The sequence below is a fragment of the Aspergillus versicolor genome (genome assembly GCF_001890125.1).
Source record: "Aspergillus versicolor CBS 583.65 unplaced genomic scaffold ASPVEscaffold_1, whole genome shotgun sequence".
NCBI classification, from domain to species: Eukaryota; Fungi; Ascomycota; class Eurotiomycetes; order Eurotiales; family Aspergillaceae; genus Aspergillus; species Aspergillus versicolor.
In genome coordinates this window covers 3,796,286-3,822,482 of record NW_024467524.1, presented here as the reverse complement: position 1 = coordinate 3,822,482, position 26,197 = coordinate 3,796,286, and the positions used below count along the sequence as shown (strand labels likewise).

The window sequence follows — 26,197 nt, the reverse complement described above, 5'->3', positions numbered from 1 at the left end:
CAATTGCATCTCACTTTGAAACTCTTCCTCCTTCTTTTCCTCCTCCACCTTCCTTTTCATTCCCGTTTCCAGTTTCTATCAACCCCATCTAGCAAGCTGCTTCAAAGGTTAACAGAGCTCTCGTCGCCATGTTGGACCGACTACCACTTAAGATATGCCATGTCTCAAAGATTTTGCAGATTGAGCATTTGGGCCAACTGGCCTTCCTAAGTTGATGGCCGTCGCTTTCGGTGATTTCTCAAATGGCGAACGCTTCGCATTTTCCCATGTTTTCTTAATTCGCTCTTTTACACCTCAACGAATCTCTATCGCATTGTAGGTCATGGGATGCATGATCATATCATAGAGGGGATATCCGGTGCCCGTCAAATGCTGAGCGCCTGCCCAATAGAGCCGAGTATCATATACGACCCGGGCGATGAAGGCAGCGACACAGTCACAGATTGGAGTGCATGTAGGACTCGGCTGATGGTGCAGACAATAGTTCTGAAGGAGATGACTGAGGGATTCCGTTTAAGCGAGGAGATGCGAATGGTCTAACTTAGGCTTGTATGAAGTAATCATACGCAAAGCAAATGTTCGTCAAGCGAATCCTAATATTGACACATATATAGAGAAGCATACTATATTACCTGCAAGTGCCAGGCTCCCTTTGAGTTTCTTCTAAGCCCTTAGTAGTTGCCCCGATGTCGAAAGAGTTTCCATTTATGGAATCACAGCAATCTAAAATTGGTCCGTGCACCGACGCGAAAATCCGCGTCTTCCCCAATTCTTCAATGAAAGAGCATAACTGCCTCCCACCTTGGCAGCTGCCTGGCGTTGCCCCGGACCCGGCATATATCCTTTCTTTGATCTGCTGTATACTCTCAGTAGCTGTTATTTCGCAATCTGTATTTCACTCATTGATAACCCCTGCCCTCTTCTCCTCCGCGACTCCATCGATTGGCGTCACGCGTATCCGGCGCCACTTTTCTCTGCGTGCCAGTGGCTATGACGAACACCTTTTACCTATGAGGATCGGTTTGTAAATTTAAGCTTTGCGAAACAACAACAAAAATGTCGACCCGAGATTCGCCGGTCACGCCTACCTTTTCGCACGGCGATAACACCATGCAGCCGTCGTCGCCCCTGACGGACGTCGACCAGGATGTGAAAATGGCAAACGAGAATGGAACATCTGGACAAAATGGGGCTGTGGAGGATGAGGAGGATATGGATGTTAAGGCGAAAGCGCTCATGCATCTGCTGAATACAAGCGAGGTGAGGGCGGGATCCCCATTGCATTTCATTGCTGGTTTACGGATTGCTGATGAGTGCGCGGGTGCTGGTGTAGGTCTTTGTCGCGATCATGGCCGAGAAGATGAAAAAGCAGCAGGAACAGGCGAGACTGGAAGCCACGAAGAAACAGGAACAGCAGCAGAAGGAACAACAAGGTGGGAAAGCGGATGGAAGCAAGAAGGGAGCCGCGCGGCCGACTGAACGACGGGGGACTCGTGCAAACGCAAGACAAAGCGGAGCGGCCGAGGCTGAGGTGAATGGTGAACAGAAGGATGAACCGGCAAAGTCTAAGAGAGGGAAAGGGAAAAAGGCGGCCCCTGCGGCCAAGGGCAACTCCATCTCGAACTACTTCAAGAAGGTGGACATGAACGTTGACGAGGCGAAGAACACCACCGTTCAGGAAGCACTGGAGCATGCTGCTGATGAGTTTGAAGCCAAACCTACTGTTCTTGGTGAGCAGGAGCTTGTTGCAACCCAACAACCTGCCCCTGTTACTGGCGGTAAGATGAGGAAGTATCAACTTGAAGGTTTGGAGTGGCTGAAGTCATTGTGGATGAATGGTTTATGCGGTATTCTAGCCGATGAGATGGGCTTGGGAAAGACAGTACAAGCCATATCTCTAATTGCCTTCTTCAAGGAACATAATGTTTCTGGGCCATTCTTAATATCCGCGCCGCTGAGCACCGTAAGTAATTGGGTGGACGAGTTTGCGAGATGGGCCCCTGGAATCAACACGGTCCTGTACCACGGCACCAGAGATCAACGTGCAGATCTCAGGAAGAAGTTCATGAATCTCAGGAACCAGAAGAACCCGGACTTCCCTGTCATCTGCACGTCGTACGAGATTTGCATGAATGATCGGAAATTTCTCGCCCAATACCAATGGCGCTACATCATTGTGGTACGTCTTGGGAACTCCAATCTCTTGCAGGAGGTCAAGTTTACTAACATTGCACAGGATGAAGGACACCGTTTGAAGAATATGAACTGCCGCCTCATCAAGGAATTGTTGTCGTACAACTCCGCCAATCGACTCCTTATCACGGGTACTCCACTACAGAACAACATCACCGAATTATGGTCACTTCTGCACTTCCTGCTGCCCGAAATCTTCAATGACCTGAACAGTTTCCAAAACTGGTTTGATTTCTCATCTGTGCTGGATAACAATGGCCAGACAGGCACAATTGAGCATCGGAAACGGAATCTGGTCTCCACCATGCACTCAATTCTCAAGCCGTTCCTTCTTAGGCGCGTTAAGACGGACGTCGAGACCGGTCTTCCCAAGAAACGAGAGTACATCTTGTATGCGCCTTTGACTGCCGAGCAGAAGGATCTCTACCGGGAGATCCTCAATGGCACAGGGCGTCAGTACCTTGAGGAGAAGGCGACACAGCGTCTGTTGGCGAAGAACGACAGGATATTACGCCCAGGAAGCCTAAAGCGCAGTGCGAGTAATAGCGGAGCCTCGACGCCGAACAAGAGCCTCCGCTCCAGTCGGGATTCTACCCCCGCAAGCAGGGCTAGCTCTGTACGTAGACGCAAGGCACCGCAAACTTACAAGGACATCAGTGATCGCGAATTCAACTCAAAATTGCAACGTCTGGAACAAGGTATTGAAGAGGAGCTAGACATTGAGAGTATCGACGAGTCGGAACAAGAAGAGATTGAAAGAGCAAACACTATCAAACTTGCCAGTATGTGCACACACAATCACTCTCCAAGAATCATATTCTCATACTAACGCTTTCATTGCACAGAGCGCGAAATTGCTCAGAAGAAAATGCAAAACCCTGTAATGCAAGCCCGACTTGCCTGCAACTCACCTCACAACTTCTACTGGCCATGGGCCGACGACTCATCCTCTATTGATGAATCCCTCGTCACAGCATCAGGGAAAATGCTTCTCCTCGATCGCCTCATCCCCTCGCTCCTGAAAAAGGGCCACAAAATTCTGATCTTCTCTCAGTTCAAAACCCAGCTCGACATTCTCCAAGACTGGGCCACCTACCTCCGCTCCTGGAATTGCTGCCGCATCGACGGTGCAATCAGCCAAACAGACCGCCAAGCCCAGATCAAAGCCTTCAACACAGACAAAGACTACAAGCTCTTCCTCCTTAGCACTCGTGCCGGTGGTCAGGGTATCAACCTTGTTGCCGCAGACACAGTCATCCTATTTGACTCTGATTGGAACCCGCAGCAGGACCTGCAGGCTCAAGACCGAGCCCATCGAATCGGCCAAACGAAGCCCGTTATCGTCTACAGACTCGCAACTAAAGGAACAGTCGAGCAGACTCTCCTGGAAAAGGCTGATTCTAAACGCCGTCTGGAGCGTCTCGTCATCCAGAAGGGCAAGTTCAAGAGTCTGCTTAGTGAGTCCACTGTGAGCCGGGATGATGTGGACGAGCTGAAGAGGGCTCTGGGCGAGGATGAGTTTGAACGGTTTGAGGCTAGCTCGGATCCGTCCTCTATCCTGTCAGACGAAGACCTGCGTACCCTTACGGATCGCAGTGAGGAGGCTTATGTGCGTGCTGAGAAGGGTCTTGACCAAGGTGGCAAGGCGTTCAAGGCTGTTGAGACAAAGAGAGATGGTGAAGGCCTTATGGCTCAGCTTGAGCGGAAGTGAATTTAGTTGCTCTTATTCTGGTGTTAGGTCAGCTGGTCCCAGGCTGGGTTGGGAGCTCGCACTGCAATGTTTTTTGTTCCCGGAGGGATTTCTGGGGTTTATTGGGGCGTACTAGCAGTGGTGTTGTTTGGGTATATCCTGCTTCGGGGATTTTGTTATGTACTAGATGTATTATACACGATATAGACTGTGTATCTGACAGCAAGTCTAATTTCGCAAGGTATGAACGCGGAATCAATAATATGGGTTACCTTCAAGATAGGAAACCAGATGCATTCGACGCCTGAACACCTCGCCAAGAAAGTGGCTCTATATAAACATACAGGATCAAAACCACCATAGGTACAAGAAATGAATACGAGCGTAGATTAAGCGATCGGACTATCGAGATGACCGCTCATCTTCAACCTCTCTCCGTAGATCTTCAAGGACCCCTTTCCGTTGAATGAGGTGAGTCTTCAATCCTTCAACCTGCTCGCCAACTGTTCGGACATCCTCACTGAGACGTTCGACATCTCCACCGAGTTTAGACCGCCCTGTGCCTTCGCGTAAATCACGGAGTTCTCGCTCCTTATATTCCAGAAGCTGAAGGGCCTCTTTCTTAATAAGAACCCAATTGGGACGACCATCGCCTCGGTGGCCTGACTTTCGGTCTTCCACGGCCTTGTTCGCGGACTGCAGCTTGGCTTCTATTTCTGAGAGCTCGCGTCGCAGGCGCACCTTTTCCCACTCCTCATCCTGGATCGTGTCGCTAAAGTCCGTGCCCTTGGGAGTGTAGGATGTCTTACCGGCGACACCGAGTCGGCTCAGGTATGTGTCACCGAACTTGGTCTTGCGGCCTGTTGAAGTTTCCGTCTCCCCATTTGCACCCCATCTTTGCGCCGGTCGTGCGCTGTCTAGTTGGTAGTCGATTTGCTTGTTCTCGAATGAGGCACGCAGCGAGGGGGGGATTGCGCGGGGGATGCGGTAGCCCTCGTGGCGGTAGTTCAGGATGTGGAGGAAGGCGAGTGTTGCGTCTTTGTTGATTTCAGGCGCCGCAGATGGGTTTACCAGGTTCCAGGCCGAGCGAATGTCAGTGTCAGGTACATCAAGCGACTCATAGAGCGGTTCCAGGGATCCGACTGGAAAGTTATTTGTCAGTCAGCGTATGGGAGGACTTTGGTAATACTCGGGGGTGGGCACATACAGGCAATTTCACCGCGTTGGTTTTTATTGGCAGAGTATATATCTTCGTACTTGGACTTGTCTCCTGGGTTCATATACCAATCGAATCCGTCTTTCAATCCGGGGGTAAGGTCTTCATCCTCGATGTGCTCAAATTGCTCTTGACCTCCGCTCAGAGCACGGGTAGCGTGGACAAGATGAGATTTGGACTCAGGAACGAGCCAATCGGGAAGTGTTTTAGGGACTTGCGGTAATTCCTTGAACCGATGTCAGCTATAGGGAACTTGTAGATGAACATGCGCGCTTGGCGAGCAACCTAGGTCGGAGAAATGATGACATACCCCGTTGACCAGATCAAAGACTAATCGCATGGCAACACAGAATTCCTCAAAGTCCAACTCGCCATCACCGTCCAGGTCGGCCAGATCCCAGACTTTCTCCAGCTGGTCGTCGCGAAGCCGGCTGTTCCTGAGCACGGAGGCGGCCTGGGAGTTGTTCAAACGGGGTTGGCCGCCAGCCAGCGAGGAGAAGATCTCCCAATATCGCTCAACTTCCCACTGCTCAATCTTTTTGCTCGACATGGCGTCGGTAGCTTTCAGCAGTTATCTTCGGGTAGGAAACGAGGGGGGTTGAGGGAGAGGAAGCAATGGGAGCCGACTGCGGAGATGTCCCCGTGTTGATAGTTGAGCTCCTTTAGATTCGGGCGTCCCGCAATTCGATGTGGCTCCAACGGGGCCCTCGGATTAAGGTAGATCCGCCGTCCTCTATCAATAGAACAGTGAGGACGAAACGGATACAAAGTCCTGTAGGGGTTTTCTAGGTATGAAGTATGGATTTGAGATTGTTTTATCGGAGTGTGCTCTTCTAAATGTTAGGCACATATTATACAGCACTAAACGGTATAGTACACAGACTGATGCAATCTAACAATGTCATCCAAACTGCTTATTTTTGCTTCTTTTCTGATGCCTTTGCGCCGCTATTTTCTTGTTGAGACGCTTCTGGCGCTTTGAGCTGCTCTGAGACTTGAAGAATGGCCCGTTCCGCTTCCAATGCAAGCCCAGGCGCATCGAGCGTCGTGGCAAGCTTCTTCGCATCTTTCATTCGAAGTAATATCCTGTCATCGCTCTTCTCTACATTCTCGACCATCTCTGCAACTGGGCTTTCGCGATTCGTCTCTTCTAAAGTGCGCGAGACGCGTTTCGCGTATAGTTCCACTAACCCGGGGTGCGATATGGGATTGAGCAAATTCTTCTCGACGAGAAACTGCAAATGTTTGGACCCGTTCAAAGCTAGGCTGTTGTAAGTATGAAGTACAGACATAGGGATATGTGGAAAGCCAACCTCGCCAATGTGACCACCCTCGATATGCGAGGTAGAAAAATGGGATATTCGGTATTCTATAGATTCAAAGGTCAGAAACGGATTTGCATTATCCACGCAAGGATTCAGTTCGCGAGTTGCATGAAACATACATAGGGATCAGGGCAACCGGCGCCGTCAAGGGGGCAGCGATGAAGCTCCACCACATCCTCCGTCGATGCAATTCTTGTCGTTCTTTCGAGAGTTGGTGTAGCATGGGAATCAGCTTCTCCTCCTTGATCGCATTGCCTGGGAATAAGACATCTACGCGTGTTTTCTCATGTGATTCGTCAATTCGCCGTTGGGAGCTCAACGAGGGGATGCTTTTAAGACCCCATTCTTCATACGGTATCCGTTGCTGAACTCGATTCCCCCACGACACAATGTGCGTCTTCCAGCCCTTATCAGCCTCCTCCCATTTGGCCCAAGTCTGCGCCGCCTTGTCGGTGATCCGGTCTAGGATGGAACGCTCCTTCGAAACATCTTTGCGCAGGAGTCGGGCGTAGATCAAGGCTCGTCGGGTAGAGATTGGAACAACAAATAATCGCAAGGTCATGGCGCACTGTCCAATGTTGGGCTCTCTTGGGGCTAAATTTTGGGATTGATTGCTTGGTAAGAAAGGAGCTGCGGGCAGCCAAGAAAAGCGCAACTATCGAGCGACGAAGGGGAACAGGCGATGAAAGCGAGCGACGGAAAGTACCATGCCTTTAGCGTTGCCTCTGTAGTACTCTGGAGGGTATTGTGAAACTTTTTTTATCGTATAGTTGGAGCTTCGGCGTTGAAGCAAGTTAAGTGATAAACCATGGACGTCATTCCATGCAGGGCCAGTTCCACAATCCGAGATTTGGGCCGGGGTTTACTCGGCAACGGGACTGTTCCGGGTTAGTCCAGTCCCAACTTTACGATGTCTCACGATACCCAGTTCACGGCCGAGCCTGTTCACTAACACCCTTCGCTCACATTCCTGGGTTCACGGTTTCTGTGCTTTCCTCGCCGCCACTCGTTCGCGCATAATTCACTCGAGCGTCACTGCGAGGTCAGCTCGGCGGCCGGACAGGCCTTTGGAACCCCTTTCACAGAAGGGGCTACGAGGCGATGCAGCCCGTTCCAGCGCAACTCCTGTCAGCACAGCCTCACTTCACCGAACTTTGAACCGCAGGGCAATGGCCCAAGATGCGCGCGAAGTTCGAGTCCAGCCTCCCGACCCAAGCCTACTGCCGGACGATCCGCTGATGGAGAAATCATCCGCCGCAGAATGGACTTCGGCGCCTTCAAACCGTTTCCCCGATTGGCAAAACAACGATAGCCCTTCCATGAATCCTCTTCATACCGAATCGAAGGATAAAGCAACGGCTTTATCGCCAGTGCTATCGGACCGAGTAGAAGATAACTCCGAGGCTATTCCAACATGGGGAAGCAAACTACGGACACTGCCGGGTAAGTAATTTCTCTCTGGGCGCGCTGGGCATTGGAAGTTATTTACTGACTCGGATGTGCATCTAGCTTGGATTCGGTCCTTTGAATACCCAGCCGATGATGATATCGAAGCCAACGCCACGTCCCGGCTATTACCTTCCCAGCCCAATGATGCTCTCGTCGCGCAGCACAATCACTCACCCTACGCAACATCCAAGCAGTCCGGCTATTCTACTCGTGGGGGAAGCCTCGAGTATGATTTGGACCGAGAATCACGGTGGAAAAACTTTTCCAAGACCATGGCATATCCCCGAGAAGCCGGTGTAGAGGAAAAGCTCGTAACGCCAGAATGGCTAGCGGAGAATTATGGCGACTATTCACAACCATGGCGCGGGCAGCTCGAACCCGATGAAAACTCCGATGATCCCCTCAAGAAGAAACGGCGACGTGAAATTTGGTTCAAGCGTTTCCACAATACCCTTCTACAGAGTCCAATTGTGCCGATGATTATCCGATTGACAGTGTGGACATTTTCCCTAGTGGCTTTGGCCCTAGGTGGTTCCATTCAACATCTTTCGAGTAACTTCCCCCGACACCAAGGACCTTCAGCCTTGATGGCGATCATTGTGGATGCCGTTGCCCTGGTTTACCTCATTTACATAACCTGGGATGAATATACATCCAAGCCGCTGGGACTTCGCTCTCCAGCAGCTAAAGCACGACTCATTCTTTTAGATATTTTCTTTATTGTCTTTGACTCAGCCAATCTGAGTATAGCCTTCGGGTCTTTATCGAGCGCGGAAGGCGCATGCACTGAAGCAGAGATCAACCAAATGTTGATCCCTAAGAACGACGCTATCTGTCAGCGTCAGAAAGCCCTGGCTTCTGTTCTACTAATTGCACTCATAGCTTGGCTCGTCACATTTTCGATCAGTGTTCTCAGGTAAGAAGCCACCTCATTATTTGTTGGATCTAAAATGCTAATCACGGTTTATAATGGATAGACTTGTCGAGCGAGTGTCAACAAAGTAGGTCCCAGACGGTCCTCTACGGAAGCGGCACAGACGCCGCAGTCATTCTCTTCCTTGTTTTCCTCCTCTCATTCGCTTGCAACATCTAGTGTCTGTGGCTGGTACCATGTGATTGATGCATATTTGAACCTTTTTTTTTTCTTTTTATCTTCTTTTTATCTTGCCCCAACACGTTGGTTTTGCTTACGAATGTTCTGTCTTTTGGATACAACTCTACGAATGAACCATGTCTCGCTTAGGTTGAAAGGAAGTCTTATTATTAAATACCCTGTGGATCTAGGAGTGCGGATGATAATATGGCTTAATATAATCAAAAGTTGCTCTTGACAAAGTGTCGTTCCCATAAATGAAACCCCCATCAAACATGCAATGCAGGTCCCTCTTCCCCATACAGCGGGTCCGCGTGAAACCAATCTAAGCCCCCAATGTTCCGACAACTGCCTTCCTCCCCGGGCTGTCCATAGCACATATCCCAGGACTTACCTCGTGGATAGGCGCCAACCATCTTAAAGGAGCCAGTGTCACCAGACTCGGAAAGAAGTCGGTGACCTACTCCAGCTGGGACTATAATCAAGTCCCCTTTAGAGACCTCAGGCTCAAACCGATCAGGATTCCCTTCTCCTCCGAAACAAAGACGTGCAGAGCCAGAAACGACACCCAAAACCTCGTGACTAGTGGAATGGAAGTGCGTTTGGCTGTACATAGTGTAAACCCAGCTTGGGGAGACCTCGCCTATTTTGTCAAGATGCTTCGATAAGGCATCGGCTGACGCATCGAAGGCTTGGTGGTAGATCAAGAGAGGCTTGGACTGGATGGAAGTGTTGGGGATCCGCTCCCACTTTTGGATTTGACGGGAGGTGATCTTGATTTCTGAGGGCGGTTGAATTGTCATTGTGTAGAACGAGTTTGAAGAGAGAAAGAATATCTATAGATACTGTGCACTGCGTCCGCAATTAATGGATGCTATGACGTCATACAGAAAGAGCCTCATGGATACCTCCACAACGTATTCAGTATCCGCGAGTCACATTCTGTTCATCAGAAAGGACCAGAAATTAAGCTGTACAGTGTTCTCCATAATTACTATAACCCAGCAGTCCAGTAATGGCTTACAAGAGATCATTGTATTTTTTGACTAGGCGCCATGAATGTTTCAGGCAACAAGACCTCTCTTCCAACCAGTCACAAGTATGTTTGGAGCCTGATGTTAAGCGCTTAACAGCAAGCACCTCCCAAGAAATCTTCTGGGATTTGTAAATGCAGGGGTTCTACTTCCAAAATAAAGAAACAGAGGTGCTTGTCAAGAAACTCAAAGCAAAGAGATAAAGAATAAAAGAATACAACAAGGTGGCTGACGGTGCGAGTAGATTCACAGCTGACCGCCTTTGATCTGGACCACATCTCCGCCAACTCTTTTCAGTCGTCTGTCATCGCCCCAACGCCGCCACGCCCTTCTTGAGTTTGTCTCTATTTTAACTCTCTCCTCCACTTCGATTTCTACAGGGTTCTGCTTCTGCGTTGTAATCCGGGAGCTGGTTCGTCTTCCACCGTCGTTTCTTCCTCTGTTTTCGAGCGTAACTGCCCCCCTCTCTCAACTGCAGTCGAGCTACCCACCGCTCTGGAAGTGAGCGAGTCAAGCCATCTGGGCATCGATCTCATTCTCACCTGCCTCTTGTCTGATCGCGCCTTCGATTCGGTGGGTATTTTTCTTCTTAATTTAACGTTCATCCCTTGACTGCTTGCTCCGCGCTGACGCTCTATAACCAGTTTCCACTTGTATTCGCGTCCATCCGGCGTTATTTCCCCGGATCAATATGGCCCCTATGATTCCTCTGACCCCTCACAAGGATGACCTGGAAGAAACGTGAGTCTATACATCATCTTCTCGCCGGTTGATACTGTGACGGCTTCCATTTCGGATTATCGACTAACCATTACAGATGGGCGTTTCTCGAGAATGGTATCAACAATGTTATGGTAAAGCTGGAGGAGGGTGTGGATATGAAAACCGTATGTTCTTTCATCATTACCGAATTCGGGCTCTGCTACTGGGGGAACTTATTTACTAACTCATCGATCTTCCGATAGTACATGGCCCTCTACACGTGCGTCTGCCCTTTCAAGGGTCCTAATATCCCTCGCCCCCCTCATCACTAACCATCTTTTAGAGCGGTTCACAATTTTTGCACCTCACACAAAGCAGTCAGCGGTCAAGCTATACAATCACAGCGTGGCGGTTCGTCCTCAAACAATTTGGTCCCAACCTCCGAGCTCAGACAACTGACCGTCGCAGCGCATTTGCTCGGAGAGGAGCTCTATAGAAAACTCGGAGAATATTTGACGGGCCACCTTGACCATGTTTACAACGAATCGACAGGCCATGCGGACGAGGCCTTGCTCGCATTCTATATCCGTGAATGGGAGCGATATACCAACGCTGCCAAATATATCAACCACCTTTTCAGATACCTCAACCGTCACTGGGTGAAGCGAGAAATTGACGAAGGGAAGAAAAATGTCTACGATGTATACACACAGCACCTAGTCAAGTGGAAGGAGGACTTTTTCGTCAAGGTACACGACAAGGTCATGGGCGCGGTTCTCAAGCTTGTCGAAAAGCAACGGAATGGTGAAACTATCGAACAGTCGCAAATTAAGAGTATTGTCGATTCATTTGTTTCCCTGGGACTTGATGAAACCGACCCCACGAAGTCCACACTGGAAATTTACCGCTTCTATTTCCAGAAGCCTTTCCTTGCAGCAACCAGAGTCTACTACGAAGATGAATCCCGCCAGTTCGTTGCGGAGAACAGCGTTGTTGAGTATATGAAAAAGGCAGAAGTCCGTCTCGATGAAGAGAAAGCACGTGTCGGGCTCTATTTGCACAATGATATTGCTAGAGAATTAACCGAAACCTGCTTGGATGTGCTTGTTACTGCACACTCTGAGCTTCTGCGCGATGAGTTCCAACCACTACTCGACAATGAACGCCAAGAAGACCTTGCCCGAATGTATCGGCTTTTGTCGCGTATCAAAGATGGGCTGGACCCTCTCCGGACGAAGTTCGAGGCGCACGTGAGAAAAGCTGGTCTATCTGCAGTTGAGAAGGTAGCTGCTGAAGGTGAATCCTTCGAGCCCAAGATGTACGTCGATGCATTGTTATCGGTGCACACCAGATACGACAGTCTCGTAAAGGAAGCTTTCAATGGCGAGTCCGAGTTTGTTCGCTCTCTCGACAATGCTTGCCGCGAATTCGTGAATCGTAACAAGATCTGTAAGTCTGGTTCTACAAAAACACCAGAGTTACTGGCGCGGTACACGGATTCTCTATTGAAGAAGGGGTCAAAGGCTGCGGAGGAGTCAGAGTTGGAAGAGATGTTGGTCCAGATCATGACCGTTTTCAAGTATATTGAAGACAAGGACGTCTTCCAGAAATTCTACTCTAAGATGCTTGCTAAGCGGCTGGTCCACGTGAGCTCAGTATCTGACGATGCTGAGACAAGCATGATTAGCAAACTTAAGGAGGCTTGTGGTTTTGAATACACCAACAAGTTGCAGCGAATGTTCCAGGACATCCAGATCTCTAAGGATCTGAACTCCAGCTACAAAGATTGGCTTGATAAATCTTTCTTAGACGACGATGACCGGAAGAAACTTGTGGACTCACATTTCCAGATTCTCGGAACTGGATTCTGGCCCCTTAACGCGCCATCGACTGATTTCCTTGCGCCTCCTGAAATTGTCAAGACTTCGGAGCGGTTCCAGAAGTTCTATTTCGATAAGCATAACGGTCGAAAGCTGACCTGGCTCTGGCAGTTGTGCAAGGGCGAAATCAAGGCTAATTATATCAAGAACACCAAGGTTCCATACACATTCCAAGTATCGACTTTCCAAATGGGTATTCTTCTGCTCTTCAACGAGAGCGACTCCCTGACATACGAAGATATCCAAAAGGCCACTTCTCTCACACCCGAAATGCTTGATCCGAATCTCAGTATCTTCTTGAAGGCTAAGGTTCTCACCATCGGCCCAGAGGGATCTAAGCCTGGCCCAGGCACGACCTTCACCCTCAATTACAACTTCAAGAACAAGAAGATCAAGGTCAATCTCAACATTCAAATCAAGTCCGAGCAGAAAGTCGAGACGGACGACACGCACAAGACGATTGAGGAAGACCGCAAGCTTCTGCTTCAGGTATGTGTTACTTCTTTTATTTCCTGTTCTCGTATTTGTACAACATTCACTAACGCTTTCAATCCAGTCCGCCATCGTCAGAATCATGAAGTCCCGGAAGAAGATGAAGCATGTGCAACTTGTGCAAGAAGTGATCCATCAAGTCAAGTCACGTTTCCCACCACAAGTACCCGACATCAAGAAGAACATCGAAGCCCTGATGGAGAAGGATTACATCGAGCGTCTGGACGGCGATGAAATTTCTTACATTGCATGATTGCCTAATACAATCAAATCACCATATTCATTGTTATTCCATTACTGCCTTTTATTTTTTATTTTTTTTTCCTCCCCCATCCCAGGCGTTTTTATTGCAAGAACACGGAATTCATCCAGCCAGCGCTATCTCACTATCCCTTTTTCACGTTTCGTCTCCTTCGGTTCCTACCGCCGGCCCATAAGCTGGCCGCGACTTGAGTCTGCACCGTTTTCTATCTAGACAGAGAATGTGCCCACGCCGTAATGTTTTTAGATAAAATAGGTCGTAGTCTAATTGATGAAGTACGCTTAACTATATTTCTTTTTCGCCTTTGGTAGCCTGAATCAGCAACATATCCATTTCATTGCCCAGTTTTTGCATGTTTATCATGTACGCAGTATGTCAGTAGGTCCATGTCCTCAGTATAGGTCGTTTCCAGGAAATCAATTAATCGAAAAACCAAACCACCAACCACCAGCCTATCTCAAAACAAGTCAAGAATATGTATATAATCAATCATATCAATCCCATCGTCGAAGAAATGGCAAAAGCATCAAATGTAAAAGTGGTATCAAGAGAAATGAAAGTGAAAATAAATATGTATATGATTGTTTGTACATCTCACGATAATCCAAACAAGATGAGAAATGACCTAGCAGGAACGAATAATAAAAGCTGGCCAGCCAATGTGCAAGGATTTGATATCAAGGCTGCAGTATGCAAATCGTGTGTGTATGCATGTATATGTAAGTGTAAGGAGGAACATCTGAATATGAATGGGTAGATTAGAAACCCCGATGCCGAGGCCATTCTGTTGTATTTTATGACGACGACTCGTTTGCGGGTGTTGAAGTCGGTGCTGACGGTTTTTCGAGCGAGACTTCAGTCCAAGTATCGGGCTTAACGGCTGGTGTCGTGTCAGCGGGTTTGGCGGCGGCGGCTGCTGATGGTTCTTCTTCTTGTTGTTGTTTTGTATTGTCGCTAGGTACAGACTCCACGGTATTCTCCTTTTCTTCAGGTATTGTGGCAGCGGCCTTCTGTTCGCTCTCAGGCTGCTTTGCTGGAAGTTCCGAAACACCGTTATCGCCCAAATCGGGCGCCTCTCTCGACAAAGGAGATTTCGGGTAGGTGGTCTCGTGGTCGTCGTTGTCGCGGTTGGCAGCGTTGATGTCAAGACTATCGCGCTTTAGGAAGATGTTACTGAGTCGCTTCCTTCGGCTTCCACTACGGGATAGCGTGTTAGAGCCCTCGCTGCGGAGAGACTGCATTGATAGTCGTCTGCCTTTGTCCGTGTTATCGTTCGACTCGGTGACGCTTGCCAAAGTCGGAGTAGAGGGTGATGTCACGGCGGCGCTTCCCGTTGGAGAGGGCGAGGTAGACTTCTTTTCCTGCCACTCCTTCTTCTTCTCATTTGCCCATGATCCCCAAGAACTGAAGTAAGCGCCCGCTTTCTGGCCAACGGCACTGACAGACGCTTGAGCCTGCGTCATATCTACGGCTGGGGCGGGGGCTTTGCGGTTGGGAAACCACGAGGAGCCGGTGGTGGATGACGCCGAGTCCGACGGTGAGACTGGGAGCGAGGCAGATCTGTCCAGTGACGGGCGCGGTGACTGGGTTGCCTTTTCCTCGTTTCGCTTACGCTGGGCTTCTCGCATGGATTCGATATCTGCCCAGAAGCTGTTAAACGCGGCAGACACCTTCTTTTGGCCTGTGGAGAAGTGTCTATTGAGGGCTTCACGGCCTTCACGCACTCTTTCGTCGAGGTGGAGGTCTGCGACTTGTTGGGAGATTCGTCTCTGGACATCATCTATCGTCAGACCGCCAGCGGAAGGGTGTCGAGGTTCGGCGACGGAGAATAGAAGGGCGTCAGAAGTTAGGCGTTGGAACAAAGCATAGTTGGACGTTCCTTTCCATTGGGCGAGGAACTCCTGGTTGAACTCCAACGCAGGGTTTCCTTCGATATTGTAGGAATCCAAATGCGCGCGGCTACGGCGGCTTGGTTCATCCGCAAGGAAGGTGTTGAGTTCTTCGTGGTACTTCATGCACGAGAGCAATGCGAGAAGGTACTCTTCGAATTGAAGTCTAATGAACTCTTCAGATCCCATATACCCATGCGTCTTCGGTTGCTGCGGGTGTGCTTCATCCCAGGTATCGCTCACGATCTGGGTGATGGCATCAATCCAGCGCCGATCCGCCACAGATAGGGTCAGCGCAGTTCGTAAAGATGGTGATGTAATGTTGATCGCGTCTTCGTCGAGCTAAAAGTAGATTTGTTAGAGTAAGCTCGGCGAGTAGGCGGGAATGTCTTACGTTGATTAAGATATCGCTATAACGGTCTTTCTGCTGTAAAAGCAAGGAATTTGTAGAACCAACAACATATGATTTCGTTCCATCATCCGCCAGCAGATCCAGCTGCTGCAGAGGCGTGTACGGTCCAAACATGCTTCCCTATAGACGGTCAGGAAAATTCTTATAGAAAGTACATCTGGGGTGCACATACCTTCCCAAAAATCTGCAACGGGAGGCCCATATATGCCAGCACTGCTAGTAATCAGCACTCACTCTCCGGGATAACCAGTCATTTTCCAAGTATCATACAAGAGTTCCTATCACTCGTCTTCAGGGAAGTCGGCTTCTCAACCGTCTGCGCATAGGCGTCAAAGGACGGATCGGCACAGTCTTGAAGGTAGTTCATGAGACCGGGAATAAGAGACACGAGAGAAAACTGGATCATGCATAGTCTTTCACACCTTGACCCGAAGAAAAGCATCTACCCAATTCACTGTATCAGTATGAGGCGAGAAGATAACGGTAGCAAAATGCGCACCTTCGGTTGCAATAGCAAGGCTTTGAAAAGGACAAGAGTCTGGTATTTAAACTCATGGATCATCTCTCGTAAAGAGAGTCCTGGGGCATATCAGTATGCTAATTTGCAGCTTGACTGTAGTGAAGTTGAATCTCACCCAGAGTTTGGTCCTTAACTGCCTCACCCTTCTCCAAACTGATAACTAGGCCTTCGCGGAATTTCTAACAAAAGCGCGTTAGCGAGAACACCCGGGTTCAAATCATCAGGCTCCCAACCTTCAGGATATCACGGTCCGAAAAGTCCCTGTTTCCAAACTCTTATCATCAGCCATGTTCTACAGACATTCTACAGCCACGTTCTCAACTTGTACTATCCCCAATCTCGACCGGTTGACATACCGCTGCGCGAACCAAGCCGACGTAACAACAGAAAGCTTCTCCCTAAGCTGTCCAAGGCTCTTCGGGTTATCCGTCACAACAACAACGGCCTTCTGTACCGTCGACCTCGTCACATCGGGCGACTTATAGATAAGGGTCTTGGAGTCAATCTGTCTCGAACAAGCGATCCCGAAAAGTGACGTGGGGGGTTCGGCGTCCGTGCCTTTGCGGCGAAGGGTGAAGTATGAGAATTCCTCGGTCGACCTAACAGCGGGCAGAGAGTCATATCAGTAAACAATTTCCGTATGAAAGATATACAATGTTCAGGATCGTACATATGCGCTCCGTCGGAGAGCGCCATAAACGGCAATAGTGACCAGTCATTTTCGGCCGCGGGGTCGGTTCCTTCAGGTCCAAAGCATAGTTCGATTTCGGGGCCCCTGGATACGAACGGTCCGTCAGTGCTCCGTTTAACAATAAAGTGTCTCTCTTTCTTATTCAAGCCAAATTGTGGGCCCCTGGCGTTTTGGCCGCAGTTGCACAACAATCCAAGCAAACAGGGCCCGACGTCGGGTATGCGGAGGTAGACAAGGCAGCAAGCGGAGCATGCTCGTTGTCCACGGCGTTGGTTCTCTTCCCCAGCGGAGATATATCAGATTCAAGCAGCAACTCACCTAGCATGGTGGAAGTCAATGACCATGACAATAGGTTCTTGGTGGACCTGAGCGCACGACATTGTGTCCTGTCTCTGTCGTGTGAGAAAACACAAGACCGGAGCCCGATAGCAACAGGGGAGAGGCCCTCCCAGAAAGAAAAGGACAGGAATCGGCAGGCGCTCAAGTCCGGCGAACAGACAGAAATGCACTACACAACAGGAACTCGAGAATAAATAAATCGGAGGCAAGGGCGAGGAGGCGAGTGTCGGAGGAGATTGGCTCCTGTCGGACCTTTTGTGGGCGGTGACGAAGTTGGCGATAGATTAACGCGGATGGGGAGTTTTGAGCAAGACCCCGCCTCCAATTATCGACCCCTGAATAAAAATAAGTAACTAGTAGTAACTCTGTACTAACTATGGAAGAGGCACTTGGATGATATTCCTGCCGCAGATCTAGTGAGATCTCTGGTCGGGGTTTAACTATAACTGGCTTTATCTAAGGCTTCTCCCCGGTTTATGCGGTTGGAATGCCCCTATCAAAGAAGTATAAGCCCCTCAAGGCATCCATGGGTACAACTGTATCGTAGTGGATTTTCGTTGAAGCGTCTGGTAGGACGCATGAAGATGATCTTTCGTGTTACAAAGCCCAACCGCCCATCTTTCAACCCCAAGTCAATGGCCGTGTACAACCGGGGTAAGAACAGCTCATTCAGGAGCACAAGATCAAATAAGTATAGACGAAAAAAGAATATTGCGGATGACGTAAAAATAATCGTTCGTAAATAAAACATTTAACAGCTCTCACGCCCGGTCTACATGCCAGAAAATAGAAGGAATTAGGAAATAAGCCCACCGCATCGTGCTCGGACTGCTACCTGCGCTGCATCCGCGCGATTTATAAGAGCTCTATTGGAACCCTTGCTGATTCAGTCCAACCCCTTCGACAAGGGTCGGGTTACCTTCGGCACCCTGGTCGATGTTGTGGAAATCTAGAATCTCCGAGTACCTGAAAATTGGAAGTCCGCGGTTAGTTCAAGGACGAGTTTCGGCAAGATATAAGCAGAAGAAAACCCACATCATAATTTTCCAGGTGTCCACAGGCAAATCAGCATCGTTAAACGACCAGTCGAACTTCTCCTCCGCCTCAGGCTCATCGGTGGGATCATGGTATGGAGCTAGGTATTCGTGTGCCAGAGCATCGGTAGCACGGATTCGCTTCTTGGGGTCGAAAACGAGCATACGCTCAAGGAGATCAACAGCTACGTCGGATTAGTTACCCCCTCTAAAACGGGCATAGGCGCTGCGGTATACATACCGTCCGGGTCGGCGTTTCTGAATTTAGTCGCCAACGGCTGACGCTCTCGCTTCGGTAGTGACTTGACGAACCGTAAGGTCTATTTCGGAAAGGGTATTAGCAGGAGACTTCGACAATCTGAAATGTCAGGGTATCTGTTTCTTACATTCTCGCTGCAGATGGTCTGAATCACATCGTCCGGAGGTGTCCCAAGAAGCTCCGTAATGATGGAAAATTGGTTAACGTGGTCTTTTCCGGGGAACAGAGGCTTTCCCTCCAGCATCTCGGCGAAGATGCATGCTGCACTCCAGATGTCCACCTCGACGTCGTATTTTTGCCATGTAAGCATAATCTCCGGCGCACGGTAGTATCGAGTTGATACATATCCTGTCATCTGCGGGTCTTGAATGCGCGCAAGTCCGAAATCGCAAATTTTTAGGTCGCAGTTTTCATTGATGAGGATATTGCTGGGCTTAAGGTCACGATGGACAACACCTGCCGAATGGACATATTTCAGTCCTCGCTGTGTTGAGTTAGCTTATAAACGCCCACGAGAGACGCCATTGTAGCCTCGTTAGAGCTCACCAGAATCTGATATAGGAAATACTGGATAAACTGTTTCTCCAGTGGCCTGGAAGTAAGAAGTCTATGTAAATCGGTACCCAGAAGCTCTGTGACGAAGTAGCTATAATCATATGGTCAGAATTCGATCGGGGGGTCGCATTAACGCGGTAATCGCGGGGCAGCGGCGTACATGTCCTCAAGGGGAGAAATGAATATATCGCTCAAGCTAATGATCTGCAGGCCATTAACATCATAATGGCAACGCAAAAGAAGAGATTTCGGGCGGACTAACGTTTTCGTGTCGCAGGTGCTTCAGCAGCTTCAGTTCTCGGTACGTCCTTTTAGAGAGCACAGGAGTACTGAAGGGCTTCATGATTTTCTTAACGGCAACCGGCTGGGCGGTCAATTGATCCCTCGCGGAGCTTTTATCGTTGCAAATGCATATTAGTTTGGTGGAGTGCGTTTAAAATTGATGGGGGTGACTCGAATCAAAGGATGTGCTGGCGATGCGCCGGTGGAAGGAGAGGGGTTAAAGCCGTACCAGACCAGTCCAAAAGCACCCATGCCTACAGGTTGCAAATCCGTGTATCTGTGAGTCCGCCATATTAGCCTCGAGATGACTTTTACATGCGCGATCGAATAAACCCATACCGGCTGGTGATTTCAAAGGTCGTGCCGAAGATCTGGGCACGTACGAATTCCGCCATTTTGAGCGAGCGATAGCGGGGGGACCTGGCGGGGGCGCAGTAGGAACCTTGGCTTATACGGGACACCGAAACTTGACGGTCCTGCTTGCAGGATGGATGAGAAATGGAAGAAGAAAACGGGAAGGGCAAAGACGAAGACCAAGATAGGGTGAAAGCTGTAAGGATGGATGAAATGACGAGGGGAGCCAGAGCGGTGGTGGCGCGCCCAATGGTGTGTGGGGAACTTGGAAAAGGACCTTCTCCTACCTAAGCAGTTTAGTTTGCTGCTATCAAGTTTCCGATCCGTGAGGAACAGAGCAACGATGACGTGCGCGACAAGATAGCAGACAATCAAGAAAGGGGACGGCCGACAACGAACAACGGTCGCGGCGTGCGAATTGGCCAGCAGCACAGCTTGAACCGCACTTCAGGTTGGTGGTGGTCCTTCGGGCTCCTGAGAAAGACACACATTGGCCGGATGATTATTCCAAGACCCCAGGAGACCCAATTACGTTCTACTGACTGTGATACCTTTCAAGAGCAGTTTCAGTCTCCTGTCAAGCACTCAATGACATCCACTAGTTCTCTGCATTGCTCAACAGTCGTCCCTCATCACCCCTCTTTGCCTTGCTGACGCTTTCCCCGCAGGAAAATGGGCTTCGCCAGCGATTTTTTTCCCGTCGCAGCCGGGCCTACAATAAACATTAAATTTTGACCGACTAAAAGAAGTTTCCTGGAAGTCTTCTTGGCGATCCATGACTCGGTCTAGGTCTTTCGCTAAGCGGGAGCCAGTCTTCCAGGCAAGGGCAAAGTCTGAGAGGAGCGAGTCTGCCGGGCCTGTCTCCAGTGATGTCGTCATAGATCTCCGCAACGTCCAGCCACGACCCCCATCGACTTCCTCTGTTCTGCAAGATCTGGGTCTGAGAACAGAATTCGACCGTGGTTAAGATGCAATAAACTAGACAATCATATGTCAAAAAATAACCTACCTCTTCTCAACTTAACCAGAGTCGAGTATTACCGACCTGCGGCCCCGTGTTTATACTCTATACACTGCATCAACTCGCACTCCCTGCTTCTCCATGCCAGCACACACTTTCACCGCCTACACCGTTAACAGAAACAGTTCCATGTATAGGCTCGAGGCATCGTAGCACCTACCATATGCTGGCTCTTGTATCCTTGTTTTTGAGCAGCGGGCAAATACTGTGTCACCTTCAGGCATAAGTTTAGCCAGCTTCTTTGTCAAGTATAGTCGCATATGCTTGTGTCACTGTCTGCTTACATCCAGTATAGAGCTAAGGTCCAGCTACCTATGGTTTGTAAATTTGGGTATAATCCGTATATCAGCTGGAATGATTATTGGTAATTTGAAGGGCGCAGGCGGCTATCCCATCCCCATGGTAGATGGCGCCATCTGCAGACATGTATCATGTCATGCATACTTCATGTCTCTCATGTAGATGCCCCTCACTAGCAGCAGAGTTACAGGCTCATATATCAAAAATAGAGTATTACAGCAAATCGTTGGTTCTGTCCGCAGTCAAGCGGGGGTTTTGAAACCAAGGATACTGCTACCTCTCCAGCTGGTCATGTTCCCATTCCACCCCTCATTGTACGGAGTGGTCAGGAACGCATGATCACTTATGGTCCCGGTTGTGAAATCGATGTTAAAGAAGCTAGAGGATGAGGAGAGGGAATCCATCTTTTGTTATGGAACTCTGTGGATAATAAACAGGTTTAGAGCTTGTTAGCACATGCTGGACGGCCATCTCAGGCATGATCTTCTGTAACACAGCTTGCAAGCTGCTTGACTGGGTTCTCATGGTTTGTCCAAGGATCTCTCCCAGCTTTGATCCGAGAGAAGTCACCCCTTTCAGCATGAGGCTGGGCGTTCGAATTCAACTGGAAAACTAGGTAACTCTAGCCCGGGACGTGCGCCTGGGCTTCCTTTCCACTCGGGGCGCAGCCAAAGCTAACGAGAAGATCTCCGGATAAGGGCTTGGGAATCGCATTACCTTGCCCTTCAGGGCGGCCTTGGGCAAACCTCAAATTGACCGAGCATCGATCGTCGCATTATCGACCAGATAATGGGTATTCATACCAGTTCCTCTTTTTTTTCTCCCCTTCCCCTTCTCGTCTGACCCTTTTTTCTTGCACGCTTTACCGGGGAGGGAAAAGAATAAGAGTCGCGATCTTTTTTTATCGCATTATGCTCTGAAGAACGATTAGAAATGCCCCGACACGAATTGGACGCCAAGAGAGCCGTCGGTGCCCCGTCCATGACACCCCATTCTGTCAGTGCCAAAAGCGCCAGCCCCCCCACCACCAGCACACTGAATGGGCTTTCGGGCGCGGGCACCACGAAGTCTGAAGCCCAGCCTCCGTGTACGAGTACTGTGCCGCACTGGCCCCGGCTAGGCAGAGCGACCATTGCTCCATTGCCCCGAAGGACTCGAAGGGGAGAAAAAAAACCGCAACAAATTGGCCATGCCCTTCAGCCCGAGCTTTCCTGTCAGGCACCACCTTGAGAGCCTCGTAAAGCTTCAAGATCTTGCAGAGCATCAACGACTGGATCTGCAATTGGTGACCTGGTGTCCGCACTGTTGCACAGCAATCATGTGAGATTGTGGTGTCAATCACGTGTACCATCACCGGAAAGACCAAGAGAGAGTGCCAGGACTGGGCGATTTGGTTGGTTCAAGTCATGGTTCATAGCAGCAAAAATGTGAACCTTGAAACTATGAGCTTTCCTTAGCCTTTGGATGAACTTATCGGGGAGGATTCGATAATTTATCGATGTTGACGGTTGGTCGTGAGCAAATTGCACGTTGAAAAGTATCGAGTCCCAACCACTATATATAGCAGTCACCCGTAGATGCATACAGCGGAGGCAAAATACTTCAGAGCTATGAGGCATGTGTAACAGAGAACGACAGTACGTAGCACCAGCTGTGGTCAAAGAAATGAAGATCCCTAGGGTTTTTACCATTACCGCTTAATTATCGTTTGCTGCTTGACTGTCGGTGAGGTTCGTGAAATCGATCTGGGGATGGCGATAATACGGTATTGGTCGCCTATATCACGGAGCTCTTATTTGCGGCTAACCGTGCCGGTCCACATACTCCCAGCTTCCCACAGATTGAGATGGGAGGGCGGAGGGCCGAGGGCCTGTTAACTAATCACCCTAGCAGTCAAGTTACGTACGGACGGGGCCTCTCCTCAGCTCAACTCCACCGCCGCAGTGATGGGCGGCTGGAATGACGAAAAGCGACGCTCATCTTGAGTTGAGAGTATTGAGAGTTCAGAGTCCAGCGTTCAGACACTAGAAATTAAGAGCAGAGTGAGTCTGTAACCACTAGGAGGAGGCTGGAAGCGATAATAAAAAAATAGTGCAATATCCGTAGTAATGACAACTACTAATCCGGCGACGTCAAGTCTCCTCTTTCCCGTCGCTAATTAGCTGTCATGACTGGAGGAGCCTGGGAGGATCGTTTTATCTCATCACCAACTCAAGTTCATTGATCGATCGTATTATTCTTGCACAACGTGTCAACATTCACAAGAAGGCCAGCTTCACTGCCTTATTGTCCAGTATTACATGCATAAACCCCGTGCTGCTCAGCCTGCCTCTCAAACCGCTCCAGTGGCAGCAGCTGCTTGCTTACATTATCTGAGTCTGACTGGAGATCCGCCCCCATCCAACTCTCCCACATCATCCCCCGATCGACCTCTGCTACCCTTTTTAGCGTCGGCTCGTCGCTCTCTCACGTCTTCTTGCTCCGCAGTTTGTATCCTGTCACCCCTCACCCCAAACGACCTGGCCTGGTGAGACAAAGCTCCTCTATCGCTGAATTATACTCGTAACTCTTCTCCGTCCCGCCGTCTCCCTAGTTTCGACACCTGCGCCACAACCCGTCACCTCCGTACCCGGCAGCCTGCAGTCGTTGCTCAGACCTCCATCCGATCCGTAATCCTTCCCCGTCGCTCAGTCTCTGAGTTTTACCCTTCGTCTCTCTGCGCCAGTTCCCATTTCTCGCGAAGCCATAGCTGCTTCTGTTCGGTCGCTTACTGCCCCTCGACCGCGCCAATACCTGCTCTCAAGAAAGCGACCTTTCTCAGGTTGTAGGGGGTGGCTTTTTACTCAACGGCTTGGAATTAACTGGCCTTGCCATTTCTGACCGGCTGACACCGTTCACTCGGTGAACAGCCTATGGTCCACTCCCGCGCCGTCAACGACAACGTCTTGAAAATGGGTTCCTGCTTTAGCTCAGAGTCGGCAGGAGATGCGGAACAGAAGAAGAGAAGCCAGGCAATCGATCGGAAACTAGAAGAGGACTCTAGGCGCCTGCGGCGAGAATGCAAGATTTTGCTACTTGGTAGGCCTTTAACTTTCTTTAACTTTGGCGGCCTCTAGGTCCCAACAGGCCTCTCAGTATCTTGAGCTAACCGAGATTCTCTATGACAGGGTCTGGAGAAAGTGGAAAATCGACGATTGTCAAGCAAATGAAAATCATCCACCAGAATGGGTATACAGTCGAAGAGTTAGCGTTATATCGTTTGACAGTCTATAAAAACCTCCTCGAATGCGCCAAAGCCCTTATTGGCGCCTACCACCAATTTTCGCTTGAACCTACTAGCCAGAAGGTCCGCGACTATATCGAATTTCTCACCGATTACAACATCGATCCGGATCCCAATATACCGCTGGATTCAACAGTAGGGGATGCGATAACATACATTTGGAATGATCCGTGCACATCAACAGCTTTAGAGCGACAGAATGAGTTTTACTTAATGGATTCAGCGCCATAGTGAGAAACCTCCCGAACATATCCTTTGGGTATGCATACTGAACAAAACTTTTAGTTTTTTCGAAGAGGCGAAGCGCATAACGGCACCCGACTATATACCAAACGTCAATGATGTTTTGCGCGCACGTACAAAGACAACCGGTATATATGAAACACGATTTACAATGGGCCAATTAAGCATTCAGTATGATAACCCCCACCCCCGCATCTCCAACATTGGACCAAACTCATACCTGTTTTAGCATGTTTGATGTTGGTGGTCAGCGCAGCGAGAGAAAAAAGTGGATCCATTGTTTCGAAAACGTTACGTCGATCATCTTCTGTGTGGCCTTGAGTGAATATGATCAAGTATTATTGGAAGAGGGGAACCAGGTAAGTTGTATCGATTACTGTCCTGTTTCTTGTGCTGATGTTGGATGTTGGCAGAACCGTATGATGGAAAGTTTGGTACTCTTCGACTCTGTCGTGAACTCTCGATGGTTCATGCGAACAAGCATAATTCTCTTCCTCAACAAAGTGGATTTATTCCGGCAGAAACTGCCTCGCTCACCATTGAGCAACTACTTTCCAGATTACTCGGGTGGTAATGATGTGAACCGAGCGGCGAAGTATCTCCTTTGGAGGTTCAACCAGGTCAACCGAGCGCACCTAAACTTATACCCTCAGTAAGCACTCTTCCAATGACTGAACCCCAACTTTGAATTGTCTAACAAGTGGTACACTGAATAGTTTGACTCAAGCTACCGACACAACGAACATCCGTTTGGTATTTGCAGCTGTCAAGGAGACCATTCTACAGAATGCGTTGAAAGACTCGGGCATTCTGTGAAAGAAAACGTTAGACCGAGCCATATCCTCGATCTCCACCTTTTCGACCACATTCATTGGCCTCAAGTCCACCTCTCCGCTTTGATGGCTCTTGAGGTTCACTTCTACTTTTCTCCTTCGTCCTTGTTCTATTCCCCTTTTTACGTTATTGGCGGAGAGTTAACGGCGTTTATGGCATTGACGTTTTTTCAACTACCCATCTTGATTCTATTTTGGCGCTGGGTCGGACCAAATGCGTTGGTATTTCTAGCATGGTGTTTTTCTCCTATTCTCCCTGCCTCCTAATTTCCTACCTTACTCTTCGAGGTTAGGTGGTTGTGTGTTTCGAAGCTACTTCTCTGCATCATTTAGTTATTGACACGAGTCTACTTTTTTTTTTCTCTATTCTTTATTTTTGATCGAATCGCCCGCTGTTTTGGGATACATGAGCATTATATTGTGAACAAAAAAGTTGCAGACCTCGGCACTATACTTTGCATATATCATGCGTGAGGGCTTCTGATATCCAGTCTCATGTGCCCTGAGATTGCGTTTTTCTTGTTATTTACCCTTTGCCATACGTTCGACCACCTCTGGTCAGTGTCTTTGTATCATGTCGCCCTTGAGGCAGGGGTTTCTCTGAATATACTTTGCAATCTCTAGTACCTCTATATATGTGTTCATAATTCCGAGCTCTATCTAATAAGGGATGATGAATCGATAGTTACAGTGGAGCTTTCTTAACTGGACTCGAGATTTGGTCCTAAGTCTTCACAAGATCTGCGGGTAATGGAAGGTGGAGTTAATAGGGCAGCATATCCGGTTCCAGCCGGGCGATTCTCATTTTTTATTAGAATAAAGCGACGGATTTGATATCGGACCATA

At 49.2% G+C, this 26,197-nt stretch overlaps 11 protein-coding genes across 11 annotated transcripts; 5 read left to right on the top strand and 6 right to left on the bottom strand.

Annotated features, from left to right (window-relative positions):
* Window positions 1-651: 651 nt before the first annotated feature.
* ASPVEDRAFT_280393 (uncharacterized protein) lies at window positions 652-1,266 on the top strand. Its single transcript, XM_040810072.1, has one exon. The coding sequence runs from the start codon at window positions 687-689 to the stop codon at window positions 1,026-1,028; it is 342 nt and encodes a 113-aa protein (XP_040663003.1). The 5' UTR covers window positions 652-686; the 3' UTR covers window positions 1,029-1,266.
* ASPVEDRAFT_49280 (putative SNF2 family helicase/ATPase PasG) lies at window positions 1,111-3,904 on the top strand (the record flags this gene model as incomplete). Its single annotated transcript, XM_040814144.1, has 4 exons — window positions 1,111-1,260; window positions 1,334-2,179; window positions 2,237-2,975; window positions 3,039-3,904. 4 exons carry the CDS (start codon window positions 1,111-1,113, stop codon window positions 3,902-3,904), a joined length of 2,601 nt encoding a protein of 866 aa, XP_040663002.1.
* A 381-nt stretch (window positions 3,905-4,285) lies between these two features.
* Window positions 4,286-5,649, bottom strand: end3 (cytoskeletal adaptor protein SagA; the record flags this gene model as incomplete). The annotated part of the gene is made up of 3 exons (XM_040805718.1): window positions 4,286-5,025; window positions 5,091-5,325; window positions 5,410-5,649. The coding sequence occupies 3 exons, from the start codon at window positions 5,647-5,649 to the stop codon at window positions 4,286-4,288; spliced, it is 1,215 nt and encodes a 404-aa protein (XP_040663001.1).
* A 234-nt stretch (window positions 5,650-5,883) lies between these two features.
* On the bottom strand, window positions 5,884-7,232 carry ASPVEDRAFT_36648 (mitochondrial K+-H+ exchange-related family protein). Its single transcript, XM_040811252.1, has 3 exons — window positions 6,544-7,232; window positions 6,413-6,468; window positions 5,884-6,360 (listed from the first exon to the last, which is right to left on the bottom strand). The coding sequence occupies exons 1-3, from the start codon at window positions 6,984-6,986 to the stop codon at window positions 6,014-6,016; spliced, it is 846 nt and encodes a 281-aa protein (XP_040663000.1). The 5' UTR covers window positions 6,987-7,232; the 3' UTR covers window positions 5,884-6,013.
* A 9-nt stretch (window positions 7,233-7,241) lies between these two features.
* ASPVEDRAFT_280973 (phospholipase D regulator) lies at window positions 7,242-9,014 on the top strand. Its single transcript, XM_040810076.1, has 2 exons — window positions 7,242-7,867; window positions 7,934-9,014. Exons 1-2 carry the CDS (start codon window positions 7,594-7,596, stop codon window positions 8,791-8,793), a joined length of 1,134 nt encoding a protein of 377 aa, XP_040662999.1. The 5' UTR covers window positions 7,242-7,593; the 3' UTR covers window positions 8,794-9,014.
* A 221-nt stretch (window positions 9,015-9,235) lies between these two features.
* Window positions 9,236-9,769, bottom strand: ASPVEDRAFT_121069 (cupin domain-containing protein; the record flags this gene model as incomplete). The annotated part of the gene is made up of 1 exon (XM_040805853.1): window positions 9,236-9,769. The coding sequence occupies one exon, from the start codon at window positions 9,767-9,769 to the stop codon at window positions 9,236-9,238; it is 534 nt and encodes a 177-aa protein (XP_040662998.1).
* Window positions 9,770-10,525: 756 nt separating this feature from the next.
* Window positions 10,526-13,789, top strand: culA (cullin culA). Its single transcript, XM_040808575.1, has 5 exons — window positions 10,526-10,741; window positions 10,818-10,887; window positions 10,966-10,982; window positions 11,046-13,071; window positions 13,139-13,789. The coding sequence occupies exons 1-5, from the start codon at window positions 10,692-10,694 to the stop codon at window positions 13,325-13,327; spliced, it is 2,352 nt and encodes a 783-aa protein (XP_040662997.1). The 5' UTR covers window positions 10,526-10,691; the 3' UTR covers window positions 13,328-13,789.
* Window positions 13,790-14,019: 230 nt separating this feature from the next.
* Window positions 14,020-17,523, bottom strand: ASPVEDRAFT_159507 (putative Avl9 protein). The gene is made up of 10 exons (XM_040808574.1): window positions 17,167-17,523; window positions 16,828-16,932; window positions 16,514-16,756; window positions 16,391-16,418; window positions 16,273-16,336; window positions 16,137-16,216; window positions 15,908-16,079; window positions 15,810-15,850; window positions 15,620-15,757; window positions 14,020-15,567 (listed from the first exon to the last, which is right to left on the bottom strand). The coding sequence occupies exons 1-10, from the start codon at window positions 17,226-17,228 to the stop codon at window positions 14,131-14,133; spliced, it is 2,370 nt and encodes a 789-aa protein (XP_040662996.1). The 5' UTR covers window positions 17,229-17,523; the 3' UTR covers window positions 14,020-14,130.
* Window positions 17,524-18,053: 530 nt separating this feature from the next.
* On the bottom strand, window positions 18,054-19,712 carry sakA (mitogen-activated protein kinase HOG1; the record flags this gene model as incomplete). The annotated part of the gene is made up of 9 exons (XM_040814143.1): window positions 18,054-18,153; window positions 18,223-18,406; window positions 18,463-18,541; window positions 18,608-18,964; window positions 19,027-19,126; window positions 19,196-19,239; window positions 19,298-19,427; window positions 19,547-19,594; window positions 19,657-19,712. The coding sequence occupies 9 exons, from the start codon at window positions 19,710-19,712 to the stop codon at window positions 18,054-18,056; spliced, it is 1,098 nt and encodes a 365-aa protein (XP_040662995.1).
* A 1,848-nt stretch (window positions 19,713-21,560) lies between these two features.
* Window positions 21,561-22,226, bottom strand: ASPVEDRAFT_280294 (uncharacterized protein). Its single transcript, XM_040810071.1, has one exon. The coding sequence runs from the start codon at window positions 22,123-22,125 to the stop codon at window positions 21,790-21,792; it is 336 nt and encodes a 111-aa protein (XP_040662994.1). The 5' UTR covers window positions 22,126-22,226; the 3' UTR covers window positions 21,561-21,789.
* A 1,717-nt stretch (window positions 22,227-23,943) lies between these two features.
* Window positions 23,944-25,334, top strand: gpaB (guanine nucleotide-binding protein subunit alpha gpaB; the record flags this gene model as incomplete). Its single annotated transcript, XM_040805904.1, has 6 exons — window positions 23,944-24,070; window positions 24,160-24,505; window positions 24,561-24,689; window positions 24,748-24,877; window positions 24,932-25,170; window positions 25,235-25,334. The coding sequence occupies 6 exons, from the start codon at window positions 23,944-23,946 to the stop codon at window positions 25,332-25,334; spliced, it is 1,071 nt and encodes a 356-aa protein (XP_040662993.1).
* Between the last annotated feature and the right edge of the window lie 863 nt (window positions 25,335-26,197).